Source organism: Eutrema salsugineum, unplaced genomic scaffold, assembly GCF_000478725.1.
Source record: "Eutrema salsugineum unplaced genomic scaffold, Eutsalg1_0 scaffold_2, whole genome shotgun sequence".
Classification (NCBI taxonomy): domain Eukaryota; kingdom Viridiplantae; phylum Streptophyta; class Magnoliopsida; order Brassicales; family Brassicaceae; genus Eutrema; species Eutrema salsugineum.
Window position 1 is genome coordinate 500,079 of NW_006256829.1, and position 24,781 is coordinate 524,859.

The 24,781-nt window shown below is 36.3% G+C and overlaps 4 protein-coding genes and 1 non-coding gene across 8 annotated transcripts; 2 read left to right on the forward strand and 3 right to left on the reverse strand.

The window, feature by feature from the left end:
* The first annotated feature begins 1,781 nt into the window (after positions 1-1,781).
* On the forward strand, positions 1,782-10,684 carry LOC18018345 (E3 ubiquitin-protein ligase PRT6). Of its 3 annotated transcripts, XM_024155648.1 has the most exons (19): positions 1,782-1,937; positions 2,045-2,204; positions 2,238-2,323; positions 2,520-3,626; positions 3,759-4,945; positions 5,032-5,172; positions 5,416-5,659; positions 5,741-6,439; positions 6,722-6,916; positions 7,040-7,617; positions 7,804-7,858; positions 7,941-8,559; positions 8,749-8,930; positions 9,011-9,534; positions 9,637-9,741; positions 9,823-9,889; positions 10,045-10,122; positions 10,238-10,306; positions 10,400-10,684. In XM_024155648.1, exons 3-19 carry the CDS (start codon positions 2,261-2,263, stop codon positions 10,469-10,471), a joined length of 5,985 nt encoding a protein of 1,994 aa, XP_024011416.1. In that variant the 5' UTR covers positions 1,782-1,937; positions 2,045-2,204; positions 2,238-2,260; the 3' UTR covers positions 10,472-10,684. The 3 variants fall into 3 exon arrangements, with proteins under 3 accessions (XP_024011416.1, XP_024011415.1, XP_006398695.1); XM_024155647.1 differs by having other exon boundaries at positions 2,045-2,323; XM_006398632.2 differs by having other exon boundaries at positions 2,045-2,323; positions 7,807-7,858.
* Positions 10,685-11,267: 583 nt separating this feature from the next.
* LOC18018346 (transcription factor MYB3R-5) lies at positions 11,268-14,196 on the reverse strand. Its single transcript, XM_006398633.2, has 8 exons — positions 14,058-14,196; positions 13,557-13,708; positions 13,370-13,421; positions 13,142-13,199; positions 12,928-13,022; positions 12,724-12,827; positions 12,523-12,651; positions 11,268-12,394 (listed from the first exon to the last, which is right to left on the reverse strand). The coding sequence occupies exons 1-8, from the start codon at positions 14,097-14,099 to the stop codon at positions 11,422-11,424; spliced, it is 1,605 nt and encodes a 534-aa protein (XP_006398696.1). The 5' UTR covers positions 14,100-14,196; the 3' UTR covers positions 11,268-11,421.
* A 4,903-nt stretch (positions 14,197-19,099) lies between these two features.
* On the forward strand, positions 19,100-22,503 carry LOC18018347 (kinesin-like protein KIN-10B). 2 transcript variants are annotated; one of them, XM_006398634.2, is made up of 12 exons: positions 19,137-19,321; positions 19,403-19,571; positions 19,917-20,292; positions 20,383-20,588; positions 20,687-20,985; positions 21,070-21,133; positions 21,258-21,348; positions 21,429-21,646; positions 21,742-21,788; positions 21,885-21,906; positions 22,011-22,073; positions 22,163-22,503. In XM_006398634.2, the coding sequence occupies exons 1-12, from the start codon at positions 19,137-19,139 to the stop codon at positions 22,274-22,276; spliced, it is 1,854 nt and encodes a 617-aa protein (XP_006398697.1). In that variant the 3' UTR covers positions 22,277-22,503. The 2 variants fall into 2 exon arrangements, with proteins under 2 accessions (XP_024011442.1, XP_006398697.1); XM_024155674.1 differs by lacking the exons at positions 21,885-21,906; positions 22,011-22,073; positions 22,163-22,503 and having other exon boundaries at positions 19,100-19,321; positions 21,742-21,868.
* Positions 22,405-23,328, reverse strand: LOC18018348 (metallothionein-like protein type 2, MT2-4/MT2-25). The gene is made up of 2 exons (XM_006398635.2): positions 23,115-23,328; positions 22,405-22,843 (listed from the first exon to the last, which is right to left on the reverse strand). The coding sequence occupies exons 1-2, from the start codon at positions 23,174-23,176 to the stop codon at positions 22,663-22,665; spliced, it is 243 nt and encodes an 80-aa protein (XP_006398698.1). The 5' UTR covers positions 23,177-23,328; the 3' UTR covers positions 22,405-22,662.
* Positions 23,329-24,578: 1,250 nt separating this feature from the next.
* TRNAK-CUU lies at positions 24,579-24,651 on the reverse strand. Its single transcript has one exon. It is a non-coding gene; the product is annotated as a tRNA-Lys (tRNA).
* Positions 24,652-24,781: the final 130 nt, after the last annotated feature.

The following is a 24,781-nucleotide window of genomic DNA, read 5'->3' on the forward strand; positions in this document are numbered from 1 at the left end:
TTTTGCGATAACAATGAAATTAATTAAAATGAAAAAGAAGTGTGAAAGATGTTTTTTTAGCTATTTCCTCTCTCTTTCTGCTGGGGCCTTTTTTGGGTACGCCCTATTGGACCTTGTCTTCTTCCTCGCTCTCCTTTGTTCATCGTTGACTTGTTGACTATTCTATAAGACTTCTACTCTATACAACCCACGGAGCCAAATAATTAGCTTATATGAGTAGACCTCCTTAATTTTATTTTACCAAAACAAGTATCTGTTTATTTGGCTGTAATTCGTTCAAAGTATAAAAAAATTCTACAAGAAGCAATGGAGAATGGACATAAATGATCCACTGCTTCTAAAAATCACGAGTTTAGGTCTTATTTACACATTATCTACAGCTTTATGTTTTTTAATTGCAAAAATAACAATGAGTAATAAAAAATATAGAGGATGTTCATTTTTTTGATTTTTTTAATAAGAAATTAATCAATCAAACCGAAATGAAATGAAATGAAACTAAATCAAATGTTTATCGTTAATGTGGTTTGTTATTTCATTGTTAGGAATGCCTAGATCGCTATGGTCAGCCCACCCCAGTATATTGAACACAAAAACTTCTGAATATGATATGAACTATTTCAGTATTTTTTTGGGCCAATAGGTATGGGCCATGGAGCTCTAAATGATTATGGGCTCTAGGCTGTGTGTGTGCATGAAGCCCTTAGCCGATTGGTTTATGATTTAAAGGCTTCTACACCAAAATTAGGATTAGATTTCCAAAGAATCTAGTTTGTGCAGATGAATATATGCAAACTTTGGAATACTATAGGTACAGTATAACCAGTGTCGTGCGAAAGTTTATAGGGACTTAATGCAAACTAAAAAAATAGGACATTTTTCATTAAAAAAAAGATTTTCTAACAAAAAAATATAATATAATTTTAAAATCATATAAAATATTCAAAAATAAAATTTTAATCTAAAAAAACTAATTAAGACATAATCTTTCTTCCTTCTTTTTCAATAAACTTTTTCACCAAACTCTCATAATCGAGGTCCTTAACTAGTTTTCTTTCTATAGATATGATAGATAAACCATTCAATCTTTCTTGTGACATAGTTGATCGCAACTAAGACTTTATCAACTTCAACTTTGAAAAATTTCTTTCAGCCAAGGCAACTGAAACTGGAATCGTCAGCAATATCTGATAAGCAATCTATGAATTTTTTTTTTCTCTTGGGCTTTAGGGTTTTGGTCTTATTTTAGGATGTTATAAAGCCGATAATCTAAACAAATCTTAATCAATTTCCTAAAACTATTGGAAGAATGTAATCTTAATCTATTTCCTATATTTATTCCTTTTTTCTCTCTTATAAATAAAAATAAGAAAACATCTTATGTAAAAAAAGATTTCATGCCAACCATAAACCACTTAACCACCTCTTAAGAAAATGGAGGTCTGGAAAATTAATATATTTTGGGGGCTTGAGGCGAAAGCCTTTTTCACTACATGGTAACCACGGTTCGGAGTATAACTTTAATGTGTTGGTATGGATGATGCAGATAGAATTGTCAGCGTTATGAGCGTTGATGAAGTCGTTGTTTGAGTTACATAGTAAGATTAGGACGAATTTAATTATTTTAAATCAATAGAAAGTAGTAATTTATGACTCTGACGAAAAAAGGAAAGTAATTTATATGACTCTGACGAAAAAAGGAAAGTAATTTATGACTAATTGAAAATGTAAACTAATTAATTAAAATCAATAGAAGAGAAAATCAAAAATCTCACCAGTGCCGTAACTTTTTCTTCGTTCGTATCTCAATTGTAAAAGAGACCCGAGCACCGAGAACCACCATCGGCTTCAACCAATTTCTACCTACAAACTCTTTCGAATTGGGGTCTTTTTTCCCGCAATCGGAGAGTTTAGGGTTTTCTCTCAGACGATTGGAGGTATTTCTTCTTCGATTTTGGAACCAGGCCCGATTCGATTGTTGAAGTCAGACATAGAATTTAATTTTGTGCAGCGTTGATGATTATATACTCGTTGGAATTTGCAGTTACGTCGAAGGATTCAGGGTTCGTCTGCCTCGGGTGTGAAGAGGATCACTTGTTGCTTCTATCCGAGTTTCATCGTCTTCGTTTGACTCCGAACTTTTTCCTTCTCGGAGGCACAAACCCTGGAGAGTCACAGTTCCGACTTGGGGTTAAGCAGTTGTTTCTGCAGCGTTGTGTCGGTGGTGGTTTTGTATATCCGCCGCTCGATAATCGGGGAGATGGAGACCGACTCGCCTCTTTTTGGCTCATTTCCTCCCAGCTCGCATGATTTGCTACTCGAGGTATTGTTTTAGTGTTTGGTCCCTGAACTATTTATTGCTGATTCATATCACTTTTTAATAGTAGCAGTGATTGTGTTTCACGACTGTGGAATGTATTATCTTGTATAATCCGTGGTGATGTAGTTGTGGTTGGCTTGTTTTATTGTACTGTGACTGCTTGGATGGAGTTAAAGTTTGGCTTTTGTTTATTTTGTAGAGGCTTGCATGTGTGGGGGTTCCTAAAGAAAGCTGCTCTAAACGTGGTCTATTGGAATTCGTTACAGCTAACAAGTCCAGGATTTCAGAGTTAGTCTCTGCTCTCTTACCTACAGATGAGGATGTTAAACTAGGATTGAAGGAAGCTAGGGAACGGTCTCGAAAGTCTGCTGTGAGTCCTAGCATGAAAAAGAGGTTCAGGGAGAGCATGAATTGGCTGCAGTGGTTGATGTTCCAAGATGAGCCTGGTGTTTCTTTGAGGACTCTAGCAAAATTGAATGTTGATCAGCGAGGTGTTTGTGGCTCTGTTTGGGGACTCAATGATATAGCATATAGGTGTAGGACATGCGAGAACGATCCAACTTGTGCAATCTGTGTGCCTTGTTTCCAGAATGGGAACCACGAAACCCATGATTATTCGATTATTTATACAGGCGGTGGTTGTTGTGATTGTGGGGACGAGACAGCATGGAAACGGGAGGGTTTCTGTTCAAAGCATAAAGGTTCAGAGCAGATTCAACCCCTCTCACAAGATCTAGCAAATTCAGTTGGGCCTGTACTTGATGCCCTTTTTGCTTGTTGGAGTAACAAGCTCTTATCTGCAGAAAGTATTGGTCAGAATAATGCTAGATCCAACGATACTCTTGTAGTAGTCCAAAAGATATCAAACGAACTGACATTTGTAGTGGTTGAAATGCTTCTGGAATTTTGTAACTCCAGTGAGAGTTTGCTCAGTTTTGTTTCTAGAAGGATTATCACTTCAAGTAGTCTATTGGATACTCTCATAAAGGCTGAGAGGTTCTTGGACCAAAATGTTATGAAGAAACTACATGACCTGTTCCTCAAATTAATAGGAGATCCAGTCTTTAAGTCAGAATTCGCAAAAGCATTTGTGAGTTACTATCCGGTTGTCATAAGTGAAGCGGTTAAGCAGGGCACTGATGATGCATTCAAGAAATATCCTCTACTGAACCTATTTTCTGTGCAAATCCTCACGGTGCCAACTTTAACACCATTTCTGGTGAAGGAAATGAATTTGCTAGCTATGCTTTTGGGATGCCTCGGTGATATCTTTCGTTCTTGTTCTGGGGAGGATGGTGTGCTACAGGTAAACAGATAGCTTGTTTTCTCATTTGTTTGGTCCAGTTTTTATCCACTATTGTGCTACTTTAGTTGTAAGAAGTTTATATCCGCTTCATTATGTTCACGGTGTAATGTATTTGACGGTTTTCTTTTGTAGGCTGCAAAGTGGGAACGGTTGTGTGAGACAAGTGAGCGTGTCATTGGGGACTTAAAATTTGTTACGAGCCATGCTGTAGTTTCTAAGTATGCAACACATGAACAACGGGAGTTATCAAGATTATGGTTGATACTTTTGACCTTCGCTCAAGGAATGAATCCTCTAAAAAGAGAGACTGGAATCCATATTGAAGAAGAGAATGAGTACATGCATTTGTTCTTTGTCTTGGGTCATTCAATAGCTGTTATTCACTCCCTGTTGGTTAATGGTACATATTCTGCTGCCAGTGATGAAGAACTAGAAACTGAGAGAACCACCAAGGTAGAACTTGATAAGTGTGATGACGATGGAGAAAGATATGCGAAAGTTGGGAGGTTGTCTCATGAAGATTCGGTATGTACTGCGATGGTAAGTAGCAGTTCCTTTGATAGCTCGATGGCCTCTGAAGTACACAATCCCCACCTTCCTTCTTCTGCCATATGGTTGATACGCGAATGTTTGAAAGTTCTGGAGACTTGCTTAGGAGATGATGAAGGTATATCAAAGTTTCTTTGCAAGTTGTTTTCTCCTAGCGGCAGAAAGATTCCTGGCAGCAAGATGCTGTGGCCAAAGAGAGAATTGTTAAAGGTTGAAACTGGAGGAAGTGTATCTAGTGGTCTTGCCAGTTCTAGTAGAGATCCGAGTACTGGCTTATCCCCTCTATGCGGCGATATACAAACAAATCTTAGCTTGGATAATGTTGGTGGACCGAAAGGAGAGGTTCAGACAGACGTTACGGCTGACTCTAGGAGCGTATCTTGCAACTCTTCCGATTCGACAAAGAATGCATCAGGAGTCCATATACTTGGTCTATGTGATTGGCCGGACATCCACTATGATGTGAGCTCTCAGGCCATATCAGTTCATCTACCGTTACACCGGTTGCTTTCTTTACTCATAGAAAAAGCTTTAAGGATATGTTATGGAGAATCTGCATTGCACCATGGAGTCAATGCTAGTCATGAGATCCCGCATGGAGACTTCTTCAGCTCTGTGATAGGAGATTTTCATCCTTATGGATTTTCTGCGCTTGTTATGGAGCATGTTCTCCGGGTTAGGGTGTTCTGTGCCCAAGTTATCGCTGGTATGTGGAAGAAGAATGGGGACGCTGCATTAGTATCTTGTGAGTGGTATCGGTCGGCTCGTTGGTATGTGAGAATATTATTGTTGTCATGAAATGCTGTAACTCATCATTTACTCGTATGTTTCTCATTCTCGCTGTTTCAATTTACAGGTCAGAACAGGGACTTGAGCTTGATCTATTTCTTCTGCAATGTTGTGGTGCGTTGGCTCCGGCAGATTCTTATGTTAATAAGCTTCTCAGCCGATTTGGGCTCTCGAGCTATCTTTCACTAAACCCGGGTAGAACAAACGAGTATGTACCTATTGTCCTGTTACATGGTTTAATAGTTATGCTTCATTCAAACTGTCAAGTCATCTTTTTCAATATGATTTTCTATTCATTTAATAGATATTGAAGTAGAACAAGCATTATGTATTTTGATTATTGTATTACTCTCTAATATTTTTCAATCTCGCGTTTGTTTATTGTATCTAAAGAATTTACTATAATTGTTCTTTCTTGCCTCATTTTAGACATGATTCTTATTCTTTTCAGGTATGAACCAATTTTGGTCAAGGAAATGCTTGCTCTTCTGATACAGATTCTGCAAGAAAGGCGATTTTGTGGTCTTTCTACTGCTGAAAGTTTGAGAAGAGAGATCATCTTCAAGTTAGCCACTGGAGATTTCACTCATAGTCAATTGGTCAAATCCTTACCCCGTGACCTGTCAAAGTCGGATGAGCTCCAGGAGGTCTTAGACAATGTTTCAATCTATTCTAATCCATCCGGAATGAACCAGGTCTTGATTCTTACCCATATGCTGGGATCACCTCTAAGTTGCACATGCTTTAAATATCTCTTGACATTAGTTCTTTGGCAGGGAAAGTATTCTCTACGGTCATCTTGTTGGAAGGAGTTGGATCTCTACCATCCTCGTTGGCATTCGAGAGAATTGCAATCTGCAGAAGAAAGATTTTCACGCTATTGTGGAGTGTCAGCGTTGACCACTCAGCTTCCTAGGTGGAGGATGATCTATCCGCCTCTAAAGGGGCTTGCTAGAATAGGCACTTGCAAAGCCACATTTCAAATCATTTCCTCTGCTTTATACTATGCACTACAGAGTGGTACATCTGGAGAATCACGTGCTTCATATGACGTTCTCATAACTGCACTGCACTTACTCTCGTTATCATTGGATATATGCACTCAGCAGAGGGAATCTAATATTCAGGCTAGTGTAGAAAATTCAATTCCAATTCTCGAATTAGCTGGTCTGGAAATAATTGGTAAAGATTCGGGGACTGGAAAACAAAGTTTGTTGTCTCTTCTTATGTCGTTAATGAAGACTCGTAAAGATGATGGTCTCCAGCAATTTCCAGAGGCAGGCAGTTGCAATATTTCGTCCTGGATTGGAAATCTGCTGAGGAAGTTCAGTGCAATTGATTCTGTTTGTATGAACCTATTGCAAAGTCTTGCCCCAGAGGTGGTCGATCAATCTGGTTTTGATAAAGTCACGTCGGGCTCTGCTTCTGATGAGAAACGCAAGGCTAAAGCTAGAGAGAGGCAGGCTGCTATTCTGGTAAGATGTTTTCAAATTCAAATCTAGTGCACTGGTTTGACATGAAACCGGTAGCCATTGATTTAGGATCATGCGCGTTGACATATGAGGGCTCTGTTCGCCCCTAGCCTGGTCTGGGTTCTGCATGCACCCTGTTGATGTTTATCGACATGGAGCGTGTAGGACGCATACATACATGCCTCTGTGGTAACAGGAGATTTTTTTGTTTGTTTGTTTAAGACAGTCTAAATTATTTTTATGTTCCAGGATAATATATTTATGGTTATTCTAACTTGCATGCAGGCAAAAATGAAAGCTGAACAATCTAAATTCTTGTCTACCTTGAGTTCGAGCATGGATGATGATGATCCAAAATCTGAAACCGAAACAAGTGATTCTCTGATGGAACATGATTCAGAAATTGCTGTCCGTGAAGTTTGCTCCCTCTGCCGTGACCCAGATTCCAAAGCCCCCGTTTCTTTCTTGATTTTTCTCCAGGTTGGTAACAATTATTTGTGATGCTATTATTTGTGACTAATTTGTTAAATAAAGATGATATACTCCGAGGAAGTTTTGCTTAAAAAATAGTCTTAATAACCTCTTCTTTTTTTTCCCCTGTAGAAATCAAAACTTTTGAGTTTTGTGGATAGAGGCCCTCCATCTTGGGATCATGGTCCACAGTCCGAAAAGAAAATATCTGTGGATGGAACTCCCGATCGTTTAAGAATGAATGATAGTTTAAGAATGAGTCCTCCTCCCCATGTGCTGGAGTTGTCAGAAGATGCAACCTCTGAGCCTGCTACAGACTCTGTGCTTGGATCTTTAAAAGCCCGGCTTATAGGTAATGGTCAGACAGAGAAGAGATCTACCGATGGGAGGGGAAAAGAGGAATTTAACATGGAATCTTTGGAGATAGCTATGTATCAAACTGTCCGTAAAAACGTTGAAAACAAAAACCTTACACGTGTAGATCATCAACAGCTTGATGCTGAAAGTAGCTCCGAGAGAAATTCTGTTGGTGGTCCATCTACTTTGCTTGTCAGTTTTCATGATATTCAATCAAGACAGACCTCTAGACATCTTGATGTTGGTTCTGATGGGTTTCACCCTAACGACTGTGATGGGGTTTATCTTTCATCATGTGGACATGCTGTGCATCAAAGCTGTCTTGAACGATATTTAAAATCGTTAAGGGAAAGGTGAGCCATCTTTTACTTCTTTGTAGTCGTAGTGAGAAACAAATAATTAATCAGCTTGTAGATAGGTGAGGCTTTTTCTTTCAAGTTGATTTCTCCTTCCTAACTTGTGTGAATTGATTATTTTAATTCCTTCATTTACAGCAGTGATATTAACATTGAATTTAACCTTTTTTGGTTTGAATGAAGTAGGTCTGGCAGAAGAAATGTCTTTGAAGGTGCACATATTGTGGATCTAGACCAGGTATTTGCGTTACCAGTTTAGAGATATATTTCTGGGCTTTAATATGCTCTTTCTGAAGCTTCAACTTTATTTCTTCTGTTAGGGGGAATTTCTCTGTCCTGCATGCCGCCGACTAGCTAATTCTGTATTGCCTGCATGTCCTGGAGATTTATGTTCTGTCTCAAAGCTACAAGAAAGTCCGCGTGCTAATTTAGGTACTTCAGATGCACAGAAGCCTTCTTTTAGGCTCTCTGAAGCATTGTGTCTACTACGATCTGCTGCTGAAGAGATCGAATATGGTGATAGCATCAAAACAGTTTCTCTGCAACGAGTTGAATTAAGAAGGAAGGATCTTGAATCTGTATCTAACAAGCTCTGGAATTTCTATTTTTCCAAGCGACAGGAAAAATCTCCGGAAAGTCCATGGCTACCACAATCAATCGTCATGTGGGACACTCTTAAGTACTCTCTTATTTCAATGGAAATTGTTGCTCGTTGTGCGAAGAATTCGATGCTTCCTGTCTATTCTATAGACTCTTTGTATGAAGAGTTTAAAAGCTCTAAGGGAACTGTTTTGTCACTCTTATTACGAGTGGTACAGAGTACCCGAACAAAGAATGGTTTACATGTTCGCCAGAGATTTATGGGTATGAAGAATCTTGCAGAGTCTATATGCTCAGGAATTTCAAGTAGTTCTTCGAGCAGCATATTTGGAAGTGAAGGTACATTTTCTCCAACCCTGAAAGAGAATCGGTTATATGGCCTCTGTGTGCACCCGTAAAACTGACATTAGTTGGGATTTCATGGGGTCAATTATTGTCTATCTACAGTTTCTCAATTATCTATGAATTAGTTGCTAACTGTAGATGATGTTTCTTGATAATATCTGAGACTAGTTGCCATCTTTTCAGGCACAGGAGGTTCATTGAAGAATATAAACCTGCTCTGGAATCGAGCATCTGATCCAGTTCTTGCTCATGACCCATTTTCATCACTGATGTGGGCTCTCTTTTGTCTCCCTTTTCCTTTTATCACATGCGAGGAATCTCTATTATCACTTGTGCATGTTTTCTACAGTGTCTCTCTTGTTCAGGTATTCCACATTGTTTACTTTGTATAGACTAATTTGCCTTTAAAGACTCACTTTTCCTAACTATGTTGTCTTTGGTGCAGACTGCAATTGCCTATTGTGCAGGTCGCCTATGTGACTTGAGCGAGTTAGATTTCGAGGAAAGCCTGCTGAGCGACATCTCCATCGCTGTGAGAGAATCAGGTGGTTGGGGGTATTACAGGTCTAACAAAATGGATTTATCATGTGATATAAAAGAGACAATCCGTAAATGTAGTCTTCCTTTCTTGAGGAGATGTGCATTGTTGTGGAGGCTACTGAAAACTACTCCTGGGAAGTTTCATGAAGAGGTAGATATGTTTGTTGTGCCATCTGACTCCGGCAGCGACAATATGGATTTAATGTATAGTCCCCAATCCGAGCTGAATCATGTGCATGAATTGGAGAAAGTGTTCGAGATTCCGCCTATTGAGACCATTCTCAGTGATGAACTTCTCCGGTCTTCAACCCAAACATGGCTTCGACATTTTCAGAAGGAATACAGAGTTAAAGGGCCCCTTTCGATAACCCCTGGAGTTCCTTTCCAGCTTATGAAACTACCCAATTTATACCAAGAACTACTGCAAAGGTTTGCAGCAGCGTCTCTTTCTGGTTTTTGCACAAATTTTTTTTATCCATTCGAAGAGAACATCTCTAATCAAGAAGCATGTTTTTTGTTTGTTTTTATTAGGTATATCAAAAAACCTTGCAGCAACTGCACAAAAGTGATCGAAGAACCAGCATTATGTCTTCTTTGTGGAAGATTGTGTTCTCCCATATGGAGACCTTGTTGCAGGTATTTGCGTCACTTCCACTAGTCTCCAAATATAGTAAGTTCTTTTTTTCGGAAACCAAATATTGTAACGTACTTTTACAGGGAAAGTGGTTGTCAGACTCATGCAATGACATGTGGCGCTGGTACTGGTGTATATCTTCTGATACGGGTATCGCCTCCCTCTCTGTCTCTCTCTCGTGGCAATATAGAAGTTTCTTTTACTTTCTATATTGCTTGTCTATGTATGGTTTTAATTGGCTTTTAATTGATTATAATTTTTTTGCATCATTAATTGGCTTTTAATTGATTATAATTTTTCAATAGCGGACCACAATTTTGCTACAAAGATTTGCGAGACAATCACCTTGGCCATCTCCTTACTTGGATACGTTTGGAGAAGAGGTAGACCTACAAAAGAATTTCTTGTTAAAATTGAAGTTTGATCGGTGTGGTCTTGTTGATTCGGATGTTTCCGTGCGACGGATGTTTATTTTTATTTTATTTTTGATTGTTACAGGATATCGATATGATGAGAGGAAAACCACTATACCTGAATGAAGAACGTTATGCTGCATTAACTTACATGGTAATTAAATAAATGTTTTGTCTCAACAATCACTGAATCAGAAGGAAAAGCTTTGGTCTGTATGGTAATACCATTGTTCTGCTTCGTTGTCAGGTTGGTTCTCATGGACTCGATCACAGTTCGAAGGTTCTCAATCAAACCACAATTGGAGCCTTCTTAACTTAAAAACGTATTTTTTCTTTCTTTCTATCCTTCTTCCTCAGGGTTTGTTCTCTGTGGTGATCATATAAAAAATGCATATGCCTGCTTTTAAATCATCATCAGCTTTAGATTCTAAAAGTTCGCGAGATTTTGCTGATGATTTTTATTTTATTTTGTTGATTTATTTATTTGTGGATAATATTATCGTGTTTGTAAATATAGTTTCTTTGCGGTTGATTATCTTTAATTATTCAAATGGTCGAGAAATCTCTAAATTTTCCCAATGATGATGATAAATACAAATAAAGTATTTATTGAGCTGGACGGAAGAGTTTCGTTTTAAAATGAAAGAGTAATATTTCAACACCAAAAAAATGAAAGAGTAATATTAAAAATGTAATATGTTGCCGTAATTCAGTCTTCTTTTTCTTGTTTGTATAATTGTTTACATTATAAAGATGCAGTATCTAAAATTTTGTATGCAATTATTACTATAAAGCCCATATATCGAACCTTAATGAGCCAAACGGTAGCCCAATTCAATTGTTAGGCCCGGCAGAATACGAAGATGATGATACTTACAAAAATCGACGAGCGTGATTTGCTTTTTGGTGAAATTTTTTTTTTTTTTTCAAATTTCAAATTAAACCGGCCGAATTCTTTGGCTGTCATTTTCAGGATAAACAAACAAACAAACATCCAGTAAAAATGAAGAAATATAACATTTCTGTATATAAAAAATTATATGATCCAATACGAACACAGCCTTTGATATTTTACTTTTTCTTTTAATTATTTTTATGTTATTTTTTTCACTTGAACAGACACTAAACAATAATATCGAGCCTGCTAAAAACAAATTAAAAAACTAAAGACAAATATGTATGTGTAAATCTTGCAAAAAAATAAGGTTTCTAAGTTTTTCTCAAAAAATTGAGGGGCCTGAGTATATCAATATATGTGTTTCTTATATGTTAACTCTGCGGCTGCTTCTCTTCTGCAGATGCAAACTCAAGCTGTCTTGATTTGATCACAGCTGTTCTGTTAGAACTTAACCGATATGGCGGAGACACATTGAAAGTATTTCCATTTGATCCGAGTTTCTCATCGTCTCCACAACCATCATCTGTCTCTAGCAACAAACCTTCTCTCCGAACTGGAGAGATCTCTGAACTATCTTTGCTCTTTTCTTTTTGATCATCTTCTTTAGTTACACCATTAACAACATCGTCATCATCATCATCTGTTTTCTTCGCCAAAACAACAACCTTTCGCCTTTTCCTAAAGATAGAAGGCGTGTTTGGAAAAGTCCTAGCAGCTTCTCTCAAGAAAGACTCAGGACTTCTTGTTGCAGATAAACCACTGTCCTTATTACACGGTGGAGTCATCAAAGTAACCGGTGATGCAGCACCGGGACTGCAACCACAGTCATATCCGTAGATACGCTGCAGATCTGCTTCTGATGGAAGGTAGAAGTCTAGTGGAGACTTATAGTACAGATTACCATGCTTTGGAGTTCCAAACCCATTTTCTTGTTTCCTTTGGATCGATCTTTCGACATCAGCTTTTGAGTTGATTCCGACTCTCTCTGAAATTGGTCCCGGATTAGGCAACTGAGGCTTGTACTCATCAGAAACTGGAGAACACGTATATCCATTAACACTGATTCTTCGTGAAGAAGCTACTTCTTCAAGCAGAGCTGAAGAAAAGTAGTTTACATGGTCTCTTCCATCTTCATTTTCATCTGAAGAAGTTTCGGAAACCGAATCAGGATCCATTAACGGCTTAATTGCACTGCTAAACTGTTTGGAATCTCTGTTTCCATCAGCAAAATCATTGGGAACGCCGAATTTGGTTGCTGGTGGTGGCAAGTTTCCGGTAGCTAAATAGAACTCTAACTTTTTCTTCAATGAACTATTCCAGTGATTCTTAATCGCGTTATCCGTCCTGCATATTGCCAGAAACACTATTCCATGAAATCAGAGGCATTAACTGAAATGAGATGTCTTCTGTTTTCTTTTTTTTTTAAGATCTTAGCACCATCCAAATTATGTTCAACAAGAAAGTATGTATACCTTCCAGGTAAGACTTTAGCAATTTCAGCCCATTTGTTTCCGTGAATTCGATGAGCATTCATGAGAGCTGTTTCTTCTTCTGGGGTCCAAGCATCTTTTCTAATACCAGGATTTAAATGGTTGTGCCACCTGCAATCATAAATTCATTGAAGCTTCCAAAATCCAAGGAGGCAATACACTTCTATTCTAATCGCTAATTACCTTTCTCTGCATTGCTTCCCGATACGACCTGGTAAAGACCTTGCTATAACAGACCATTTGGCAGGTCCATACTTTTTTACAAGTTCAGCAATTTTATCATCCTCCTACAAAGTCAGAAAAGAAAGAACGAACTTTTTAGCTCGCAAAATTTACATGAAATCAAAAAGCGAACAAAGTTTTAGAACATTAAAAAGAGAAAGGAACCTCTTGAGTCCAAGGTCCTTTAACAAGCTCTGGATTAAGAACTTTCTGCCACCGGTGCAAGCATTGGACTTCCGTTCTATCTGGGAAAAATTCCGCTGCAAAATGAAATAAACTCAGATTCTCGAATACAAATCATATAAATGACCCAAATATGTTCATCACTTGTAGACAAGTAAATCTTGTACAGGAAATAGACTCGAGAAAATAAATTTACCTATTTTCTTCCACCTCTTCCCCTTATACTTTTCAACTGCTTGTCGCAGTGTCTCATCCTGAATATCGATAGAAACTAATTACGGCTAGTCTCATCTTTCAGTCATTGTAAATAGCACTTACTAAATACTAATCCACATACATATAAGACACATAGTCAAATTAGATTGCTGTAAATATATTATGCAACCGAGAATCTGGAAATTAGAAAACAAGACTAATCACTAACCTCCCCTGGAGTCCAACCACCTTTTGCTCGCCTCATAGGGCCACTAGTCCTCCTGAAAGATCAAACATTTAACCATTGCAAAATTCAAGCTTTTGAGAATGAGCTTGCTGCGGGATTAATAGCTATAAGTTAAGTCATCAAAGCATTTCATAAAAGAAAGAAGATGAAATGAAACAGATAGTACTACCGATGAGTAGGAGATGCTGTAGCAGGGGTTGTGATTTCAGGTGATTTAAGGAAGAAGTTGCCACTGCCTTCAGATGCAGAAGAGCAAGAAGCAGGTGTTGGTTGCTTATTCTCCATACACTGAATCTCAACTCTCAATTCCCTTCTTTCCTCCTAATGATCCCACCAAAATCCAGAACTTTCGTAAGCAACAGGAAATATAACACAAAGAAACCAAAGAAGAAGGGTTCTTTTATCAACCAACAAATCAAATATCAGAAAACCAACGGCCGCGAAACAGAAGCCAGATCTCACAAATCCGGGAAAATCCAGTAAAACAACACGATTTCTCAAGAGCATAAACTATTTAGGGTTTATAACAATTCAAATCACATATGACCCTTATGCCGAGACCATAGAACGTGTTCCGATTTAGACCTAACAATCATGAACTTTGCAACCACAGTAGAAGAAGAAAAACTGATCTGATCAAATCCTAATCAGATTGGGGCTAAAATCTGACCTCATCCGGAGAACAATCCGCTGGAATCGAACTGGAGCTCATCGAGATAAGCAGATGGACGAATTCGCGAGCAGAAGACAAAGAAAGGAACGTTAAAAGAAGAAAAAAAAAACCAAAACTTTATTCGAAAAAACTTTGCCCGTTGAACGAGAGAGAAAGAGAGAGGAGGAGGAGACTAATGGAGAAAAAAAAAAGGGTTAAAACTGAGATTGTAACGAATACTTCTTCCGCCGACGTCACCGTTACTCACTGTTATCCTGGACCGGCCGGTTTATTTCAAACCAGCTCAAATGTTCTTATCTCCCCTCTTTTTATTACTTCTACCGGTTCGGTTGGTTTGATAATAAGATTTTAGAGCACATCATATAATACTAACTAGCTGTTTAGTCCGCGCTTTGCGCAGGCCGAAAAGTTTCAAAAACGTTAAAAATATTTTAAAAGTTGTAAACCAAAAAGAATTAGAACAACCCATTTAAGACATATGAAATCAAAAACATAACTAATCATAAAAAGTAAACACCATCCAAAACTAAAAATCCAAAAAATAATAGTAAATAAGTGTATGAAACCTATAACCAACTAAATTAAGATAAATGTGACATCTTCGTTTTCTTTCTTTCCTCATTTTATACCGTTTGATTTTTCTTATTTGTTGTCTTTGTCTTTTTTTCTTGTATTTCTCCTCATTTTTACCTTCTTCTACTTTGTCTTCATTGTCTTTCATGCATTTTCCTTTTTGCGCTTCACCTATCTTTCTCTCCCTCTCTCCATTGCTCCCTCTTTCCCTCTCCCTCACTCATTCCCTCCATCTCTCTCTCTCTCTCACTCATTCCCTATATCCCTCTCTCTCTCACTCATTCCCTCCATCACTCACTTTGTCTATCCAGATCTATGTCTTTAAAAGCTTTTAATTCTCTCTTTACGTCTTTCTCTCTTCCTCCCTCTCACACAAACTTTTAAAACAATTTCCTCAAAAGTTATGTAGTTAAACACAAGACCCACTGTGAAGCTAGGTAACCTTTCCTATCACGTGTACATATAATTCTACTAAATGTAACCTAAAATACCAAAAACAGATTCATGTTACCACATCCAAACCATCTTTGTTGTCCATGAAATTCACTCGATCAAAGTAATATGTCGCAACCGAATCCAATCAGGCTGCCAACGTCTAAGGTTGCTATTTGTGGCAAAATTTGCTAGGTTTTCTTTCTTCTTCGATTTCTTATACTTTATTTTCTTTTTAATGTTTTAGAGATATTTTTTGTAATTCCAAACATATTAATAAAAAAAAAGATAAACCTTCCCTATAGTTTAGCTTGGATTTCATTTTAATTTGGGTATTTTAATAGAAAAAGATGAACCTATATATTAATAGAAAAAGTGCACCACAACACTCTTCTTCCTTCCTTTACATATATCATCATGCAAACTAAAAAACTTTTTATAGAAGACGTATACAATATATCGATCATATAATAGATTAGCCAAAGAATTAGAACTGGACATGTGTTTTTAATCGTTGCACATTGTTAAATATCGGCTACAAAAATCTCTAGCAACCAGGAAGGAAAGTGGAAGCTTTGGCTATTTTCATTTGCCTTGGGAACCAAGTCTCCTTGGTATGATACACTGATCACCTCTGTGTAATTGGCCAGAGAAAAGATTCACCGATTACCTCTAAGTTCTTCATTCTTCTTCCCTCCCATGGAGCTTAAGGCCACGACTTTGTGGCTATAAAACTTCCACTTTTACTTATTTTTTGACCATCTATCTCTCTCCCTCTCTAGTGTCTCCCACTTTTTCTTTGCATTTTCCCAGTTGAAAATACTCCATGAAAACTAATGGTTTTGTCGGTCATCAATAGATAAGACACACAATTTAATATATCACTCTCGCTCTCTCTTGTTTGTCAAAAGACGCCCACCAAGTGGGAAAAAAAATATATTCTCTTAATTTGAATGTTGAACAGTTGAAAGTTTTCTTTTTGTTCAACCAATTTTGTTAACATCTCTATTTGAATTTTTTTTTTAACTCTTTTTCTCTGATGGGTTATTGATCAACTTTGGAAACCGAAGCTAATTTCTGATTCAACCAAAGCTTTTCCTTTTATTCCTCTTGATTTGATCGTATGATTACAGAAGCTTGGTTTCTCGACAAAACCTGAAAAAACTGTCAGATCAACTATGTGGCTAAATATGAAACCCAGAAGATACGCTAGCTTGTCCTCTGTTAGAAGCTTATAAGCTTGCAAAATGATTTAGAGATCATTTGCGTAATTTAACCTATTGACATCTTGTCTCTCGCCTTAGCTTTAAAGAAATCCCAAATCACTTCTTTTTTTCTCCTTTCACAGTTTTCTCGGCAGTCATACTGGTCCAAGACAAGCTTTAAAAAAAAACCTGAATCTTGGCATCGAAAGAAAAAATTGTCTGAAAATTAATTACTTCGGCTGCAACTTGCAACACTTGTATGGCTTTATTTAAAAGAGAACAATACCAGAAGAAATCATGATACAATCGTTGTTGCCTTTCAGGAAAGTTTAGTATTCAGAAGAATCACAGATACTTTACTCTGCAGTCTCTTTAAAAGAAATGTATTTGTTTTTTAAACCCTAAACCATTGTTTTTGGTTTATTTTTTTTAACATACGGTATGATAATGGTTTGTTAACTTAATTTAAACAATTATTTTTTTTAATATATATTTTTATAAAAATTAATTTAAACTAATTTAAGGAGGGGTAAAGGGTAATTAGCCACCAGGTATTTGTTTTTTAAACCCTAAACCATTGTTTTTGTTTTTTTTTTAATATACGGTATGATAATGGTTTGTTAACTTAATTTAAACCATTATTTTCGTAACCATTGTTTTTTGTTTATTTTTTTTTAATATACGGTATGATAATGGTTTGTTAACTTAATTTAAACCATTATTTTCGTTTTTTTAATATATTTTTTATAAAAATTAATTTAAACTAATTTAAGGAGATGTAAAGGATAATTAGCCACCAGATATTTGTTTTTTAAACCCTAAACCATTGTTTTTGGTTTTTTTTTAATATACGGTATGATAATGATTTGTTAACTTAATTTAAACCATTATTTTCGTTTTTTAATATATATTTTTATAAAAATTAATTCAAAATAATTTAAGGAGGAGTAAAAAGTAATTAGCCACTCTGAGATTAAATAAGAGAGCTTTAAACGAAATTTTTACTTTGCTTATAATATATATGATGATGATATTTTTTTTAATATACGGTATGATAATGGTTTGATAACTTAATTTAAACCATTATTTTCGTTTTTTTAATATATTTTTTATAAAAATTAATTTAAACTAATTTAAGGAGGGGTAAAGGGTAATTAGCCACCAGATATTTGTTTTTTAAACCCTAAACCATTGTTTTTGATTTTTTTTTTTTTAACATTCGGTATGGTGATGATTTGTTAACTTAATTTAAACCATTATTTTCGTTTTTTAATATATATTTTTATAAAAATTAATTCAAAATAATTTAAAGAGGGGTAAAAAGTAATTAGCCACCCTGAGATTAAATGAGAGAGCTTTAAACGAAATTTTTACTTTGCTTATAATATATATGATATGAATTCATTCCTAAAATAAAGAACAAATTCATGTGTTGTTAATACTATTTTTTGAATAAAAATTGTAATTGAAAACAAAATCTTCAATCGTGGTATGATAAATCTGTCGGTTATCTTTTTTTTTTGAACATCTAAAAACCAAGCATGGTTATCTAAAAACCAAGCATGGAGTAAAAAAACAATTAGCTGAGAAAACAAACGGATTTAACGGACGTCAAAGGCAAGAAAAATGGTTAACGTCGGGAGTAATGTTTGAACCTCTTAAAATTAGTTTTGGATCCTAATTTAGTTTTACGTTTGAAATTTTCTTATTGTATAGAGCAATATTTTGAAACCCGGACCAATCTGCCCGGTCAGACCGGTAAATCTAGAACCCGATCATTATTCCGGTTTGAATTTAGTATTAAAATCCGCTAGTTATTAAATCGGTAAAATTTAAAAAACTACAATTAATCTGTGATCCTGCGATCTGGATAAACCAGCCAGATACCGGATAATGAAAAATTTTTAAAATAAGAAAGAAATTTAAAGATTTTTGGAATTGAAACATATAATATACAATTTATTCATTTAGTTTAAAAACTTTTTGTTTTTTTTATTCACAAGTTGTGACTAGAGAAAACCTAAACATGTTTATATCTTAATTTTTTTTTCAAATTTTTCTTTGTCTTTATGTATAATTAATTGTTCACTTCAATTGTTTTATATCATTACTTTATATCATATCGTTACATAATTAATTAATTCATATCGTTGATTTTCTTTAATTGATGAGTCATGCTTTTACAAATTTGTTATTGTATAATTTGTAATATTTTTATCATATTTCATTGAAAATATGTATGCATTTTTTATGCAATAAGTTTTTCAAAAAAATGAATATTTTTATTTTTATATTATAAATAAATTTATTAAGTTAATGATCCGCAATTAATCTGGATCTACTCGATCGACCCAAAAATCCGGTAACCCGGAAGGTTAATGATTTGCTTTCTAGATTGAGTTTAAAAACACTGGTATAAAGAGTGTTTAATCTTTTTTTAATGGAATATTATACGAAGGATTGATTACAGAATTCGGAGCTGTCGAGTAAGGATTGGCCGAGGGTTTCTTCTCTCACACAATTTTGGATTATTTAGCTTGTAATTGATCCCATTGAACTTTTTATGACTCGTCCAATCTTATTAGCAATATGATGGGATATGATTATCCCAAATTATCTTTCACCAAAGCAATCTCAATAAGATCTACAATATTTCCATATAAAAAGAAAATAACTGAGCCCAAACAGCCCAAACAAAAAGAGAAATGTAATTGTGGGGCCTATAACAAAGCCCTTTTATATTATTTAAAAAAAAACAAATTGAACCTAACAAATTCAAATAAACCAATAGATCTCTCTACTTACTCAAATTTGAAAACAACACTCTCTCTCTCTCTTTCTCTTCCCCTTTCAAACACACCCAGAAATGGATACGAAAACTCCAATGAAAACCAAATTTTTTGATTCTTCTTCGATCTCCATGGTCAGGGTCGTCCTTAGGGTTCGTCCGTTTCTTCTTCGAGAGAATCTCGACGCCCGATCGTGTGTTTCCCTAAACGGCGACGCCGGCGATGACGGAGTCGCAGTTTACCTCAAAGATCCAGATAGCTGGTAAGCGTCTTCATGTTCTTCTTCGATTTCGTTGCTCATTAGCAGAAATTTGACTACGGATTTGGTGTTATTTTGGAGCAGTCGAAACGAATGCTATCAGCTGGATGCGTTTTACGGGAGAGATGATGATAATGTGAAGCAGATATTTGATAGGGAAGTAAATCCTTTGATTCCTGGAATCTTTCAGGGATTCAATGCTACTGTGCTTGCGTATGGAGCCACCGGAAGCGGAAAGACGTTTACGATGCAGGTCGCTTAGCTATAAATTTTAGAAATTTCGATTTGGGACTGAAATAGTGATTACGAGAGTATTTACTTTGCTTAAATTTCTGTTGGATATTGGAGAGTTACTGTTCAAGTTTGTCAGGAAATGTCTTATTAAGATCATGGAAAATGATAGCTTTTAGTGATATCAGGATTAGTGTTTGTTTGGCTACTTATGCTTGTGATTAGCTTTCGAGAAATTGAGCTTTTATCAAAAAGTTAGTTTTGGTGAGCTCTGAAATGGAACATCTCTTTCTCAGACTTGTTTGGGATTTTCTGCAAGCAACTTCCCCATAAAATTCTTTTTTTTTTTGTGCATTTCGTCTCTCAGGGAACCGATGATCTGCCCGGTCTGATGCCATTGACCATGTCCACCATTCTGTCTATTTGCGAGAAGAGCGGGACTAAAGCAGAGATTTCGTATTATGAAGTTTACATGGACAGATGTTGGGATCTCCTAGAAGTGAAAGCCAATGAGATTGCTGTTTGGGACGATAAGTATGGACAAGTTCATCTTAAGGGACTGTCTAGTATCCCAGTTAACTCCATGTCCGAGTTCAGAGAGGCGTACTCGTGTGGCGTTCAACGGAGGAAAGTTGCACACACAGGTTTAAATGGTGTCTCTAGTAGAAGCCATGGAGTGCTTGTGATCTCAGTAATCTCAGAAGGGGTTGTCACTGGAAAAATCAACTTGATTGATCTGGCAGGTTACTTTTTTACTGTTTTGGATAAATACATGGAGGGAGCCTTCTAGAGTTCTTCTCTAAATACTAACAAAAATTCCATGGCTTAACCAGGTAACGAAGACAATAGAAGGACATGCAATGAAGGAATTCGTCTTCAAGAGAGTGCCAAGATTAATCAGTCATTATTTGCACTGTCCAATGTGGTTTATGCGCTGAATAATAACCTGCCCAGAGTGCCTTACCGGGAAAGCAAATTGACCAGAATATTGCAGGATTCACTTGGAGGAACAAGTAGGGCGCTCATGGTTGCATGTCTGGTACGAAGATGATGGATATATGTTATATAGTGCTTTGATCAGGAAATATTCAAAGTGGCTAATGTGATGTGTCTTTTCCTTTGTTTTTGTTGTTTTAGAATCCTGGAGAATACCATGAGTCGCTTCACACTGTTAGCTTGGCTGCAAGGTCAAGGCACATCTCAAACAAAGTTTCTTCGAATCCTAAGGTAGAAGACACCCCCAAGGTTAAAATCGATATGGAAGCTAAACTTCAAGCTTGGCTTGAATCAAAAGGCAAGACGAAAAGCGTGCATAGAATGATGGCAATACGTTCTCCTCTGATGGTTACAAACCAAACCTCAATTTCACAAACCTCAGTCAAGAAACTCGGATGTCATAGATCAGCCAATGCTAAACTTGCTGGCAAAGGACAGAGGTACCCCTTTGAATGGTTGAGTTCTTAATTATTCTGCAACCTAGAACATCTTCCCTCACAGACTCACAATACATCCATACACAGGGACGCATTTGTGGCCGCAAGAAACTTATTTGGTGGGGAACCTCCTGCTGCTTCACATTTATGGGTATGTTGCTCTGTGTTCAATGTGATAAAGAGCAGATACAATATAACCTTGTATATCAAATTGCACGTTTTGGTCTATTTACTTAAAGCTTAACTTAAGTAATTGAATTCCTTGTATAATCCAGGAACCAATACAGAATCTGCACTTAGCTTCACCAACCAAAGAAAATGAGAGAGACACATCTGCCGAAGAGAATGTGTTGGTATCAGACTCAGGTTTGCTTTCTTCAGCTACTTGTTGATAACTGTGACATTTTATATTTCTACTTACTTTGCTTTGCGTTTATTCTCTCTAGATAACCCATTGGAGCCCGAGAAGAAATACACAGAACTGAGTCCTCTTCGAGAAGCTCTATCTCCAATAGACTCAAATGCAAAACAAAACTCAGTAGATGGATGCTCTCCTATTCTCAAGCCAATGACTCCAAAAACACCTTTACTTTCTGCAAACACTGAGAATATGCATATGGAAGGCACTTGCCAGAAGTTCAATGCTTGGAGCACTAATTTAAAGGTATGAATCAACAACATTTTCAAAAACATGGGCTATTATGTTGACAAGAATTAGAAATCTAATCCTTTTTACGACTTTTTTTTTTCTTTTCACAGACCTCTCTCATAAAAGAATACATTCACTTCTTGAACACAGCCAACAGGTAATAATAATCTTCAGTTTTATCAGGCCGTCTTTTTTACAGAACACTTGGGATCACGAGAACTAACTTTCACCATTTATCTATGATTGAACACAGAGAAGAGCTAATGGAGTTAAAGGTAAATCTACATGTGAACAAGCACAGACTCTCATCTTCCTTGAGTCAAATATTGGTTTCACTACACATAGCTCTGCTTCATTTCTTCTATTTTTTTGTTCTTAGGGAATTGGAGAGAAGATGGCTGAATACATTATTGAACTCAGAGAAACAAGCCCTTTAAAATCGGTATTACATTCATTCTCCTTCCTAACTTTGCGCCTTGAGAGCTACACTCTTTTTCATCTACTAAATCAACTGTCGGTGAATTTCAACAGCTTAGTGACTTGGAGAAGATCGGATTCACCTCAAGACAGGTACATAACTTGTTCAAAAGAGCCACTGAAGGGATTCTCGAGAGGCCAGATTCTACTTCAGCAACAGCAATTTAGTTGTTGTCACTAGCAAACAACAACACTTTCGTTTAGCTTGTGTATTATATGTATCAAGTAGTTTAATTATTTGTCTGTTCTTGTATCTCTAAGCTGGCTTCAAGTTTGATTGTGTACTGAACAAGAAAGGAGCAAACTTTAAAGTTTTCATTGAAACTTCAAGCAGAGACTCAAATACAAACCCCATAATACTTTTGGATTATATAGTCACATAGACAAAACTTAAAGAGATATCTTATGACCAAAGCATTAAAAACACACAGACGAAGAAGAAGAAGAAGAAGAAGAACAAGACTAACGTCGCCGGCAAAACAACAGGCGAAATCAGCCGTTATTAGACATAACATTAGGGTTATTGCAGACACTTAGGGCTTAAAGGGGTTTCTTCATTTGCAGTTGCAAGGGTTGCATTTGCAGTCGGATCCGCATTTGCAGGCATCGTTCTCGGCGACGAAAGTCTCACCGGAAGCCTCGTACTGAGAGTTCATCGCCGGAGCAACGCCGAGGACAAGAGTCTCGGTGGTGGTGGTCTCGCCGGAGAAACCCAAGTCCGGGTACATTTTGCAACTGCAAAAAGCGGAAACATCGAGAATTAAACAATGATAAAACAAGAAAGATTTGATTAAGTGTTGTTAAGATCTGGTCAGAGAAAAAGAAATTATACTGAATTTGATTAAATCAGAGAGATTTGATTAAATATTGATAGAAGAATTAGTTTTCTGGGAAGTCGAAACACACAGAAACAGCTGCATGAAGTAGAATTTTCTAGGGAAGTGAAGATTTTCCGGAGAAAAGTATAAAAACAAGGGAAAAACGTGAGAGAGTCTGAGAAATTTACCCTCCGCATCCAACGCACTTGCAGGCAGATCCGCAACCACAGTTTCCTCCACAGCAAGACATTTTCTCTAGAAAATTCGAAGAAATCTCAAAAGGATGAAGAAAAGATGATATTTGCCTTGCACGAGTTCTAAACAATTTAGTGAATGAAACTGAATTACGGAGGAGCCTCCTTATTTATAGGCTGAGTGAGAAGTTTGAACCGTCCACCTGTCACAATCTTAGTCCACTCTTATCACCTAAATAATCGTTCCTGAAGTCATTTCTAATTTGCTTTTTACACCTCTTGCCCATTTTTCCAATAATGGTGGAAATTATAATTTTGAAAATTGTAGTTGGAAACAAATACATATACATGTACAAAATATTTATCTAGACATGAAAACCAAGGAGAATCCGTTTAATAAACTAAAATCAGTAGTATAATTTTAAGAAAACAACAATTTTATTTGTCAAAAAGGTTAAATGAAAATCTATATTATCCCTTCAATTAGGATTTGAAAAAATTATAGATTATTTCCTTTCAATTTTTTATCTTCAAAAAAGTTTTTTTTTCTAATTGCCCAACGTAACCATATTTCATCATTAATTGTGTGATTATTATGTAGTACAAATGAATTTGTCTTGGTCAGTGATATTTGGAATAGTATTATAGATTTTGTGATTCGTTTAGACTTTAGATACTTTCGTTAATCCGATTTGAACAAAAAAAAAACAAAAAGTTTAAAACAAGATGTTGCAAAAGGTTAGTAGTGTTAAGCTTTTTAGCAAACAAAGAAAAAAGGAAAGTAGTGTTCCAAAGTTTGGCTTCAAAGACTTTTGTCAAATTGAAGTGAAAGTACAGAAAAAAGGATGAGCCAACTTGATTGAGGTGAGCTCCCAAAGAGAAATGTGGGCCCATTATCGATCTTGTCCATTCTATGTGGGTACTCGAATCGAATCTCTCCCTTTTTTAATACATTTCCAGAATTCTTCGATCTATTGAAAAAAAAAAAAAAGTAATGAAAGAATTAGGAGAACCATCCATATGGGAATAATGGAGTAGTGTCGATATGTCTAATCCTATAAAAAGTTAAAGAGTGTTTTTCTTAAATTATATGAAAGAATCGTGTTTTCTTTTACTCGTGATAAAGAAATTACGTGAAGAAAACAAACAAAAATTGTAGTCTTGGGGGGTTAACGTTTGGGGCAGGAGGTTAACCTAATTTCTAATTTGAGTTTTTATCGTGAAAGATGACTTAATTTTCGCAAAGATGACTTAATTTTCGCAAAGATGACTTTTATCCATTTGTTTTTGGCCCCCGAAAAGCTTCAAACAAATAAAATGAATAATTGCATAGCACACTGTTGTTTTTATCTCTGTTTCTGTTTTGTATATGTTCTCAGGAAAGAGTTCAAGAAAGGAAATAGTAAATTCTTTTTAATAATACTAAAAAAATACCAAAACTGTAAAATCAGATCTTTACGCCCACCGTGGGACTCGAACCCACGACCACAAGGTTAAGAGCCTTGCGCTCTACCAACTGAGCTAGACGGGCTTTTAATATCACCTGTGGCGTTAAATATATTTTTACACCATATATTTTTGCTGTCTCATGTCTGTCGTCACACCATATGTTTTACCACCACGACTGAAATTGATTTTTTTTTTTCTATTCGGAAATTAAA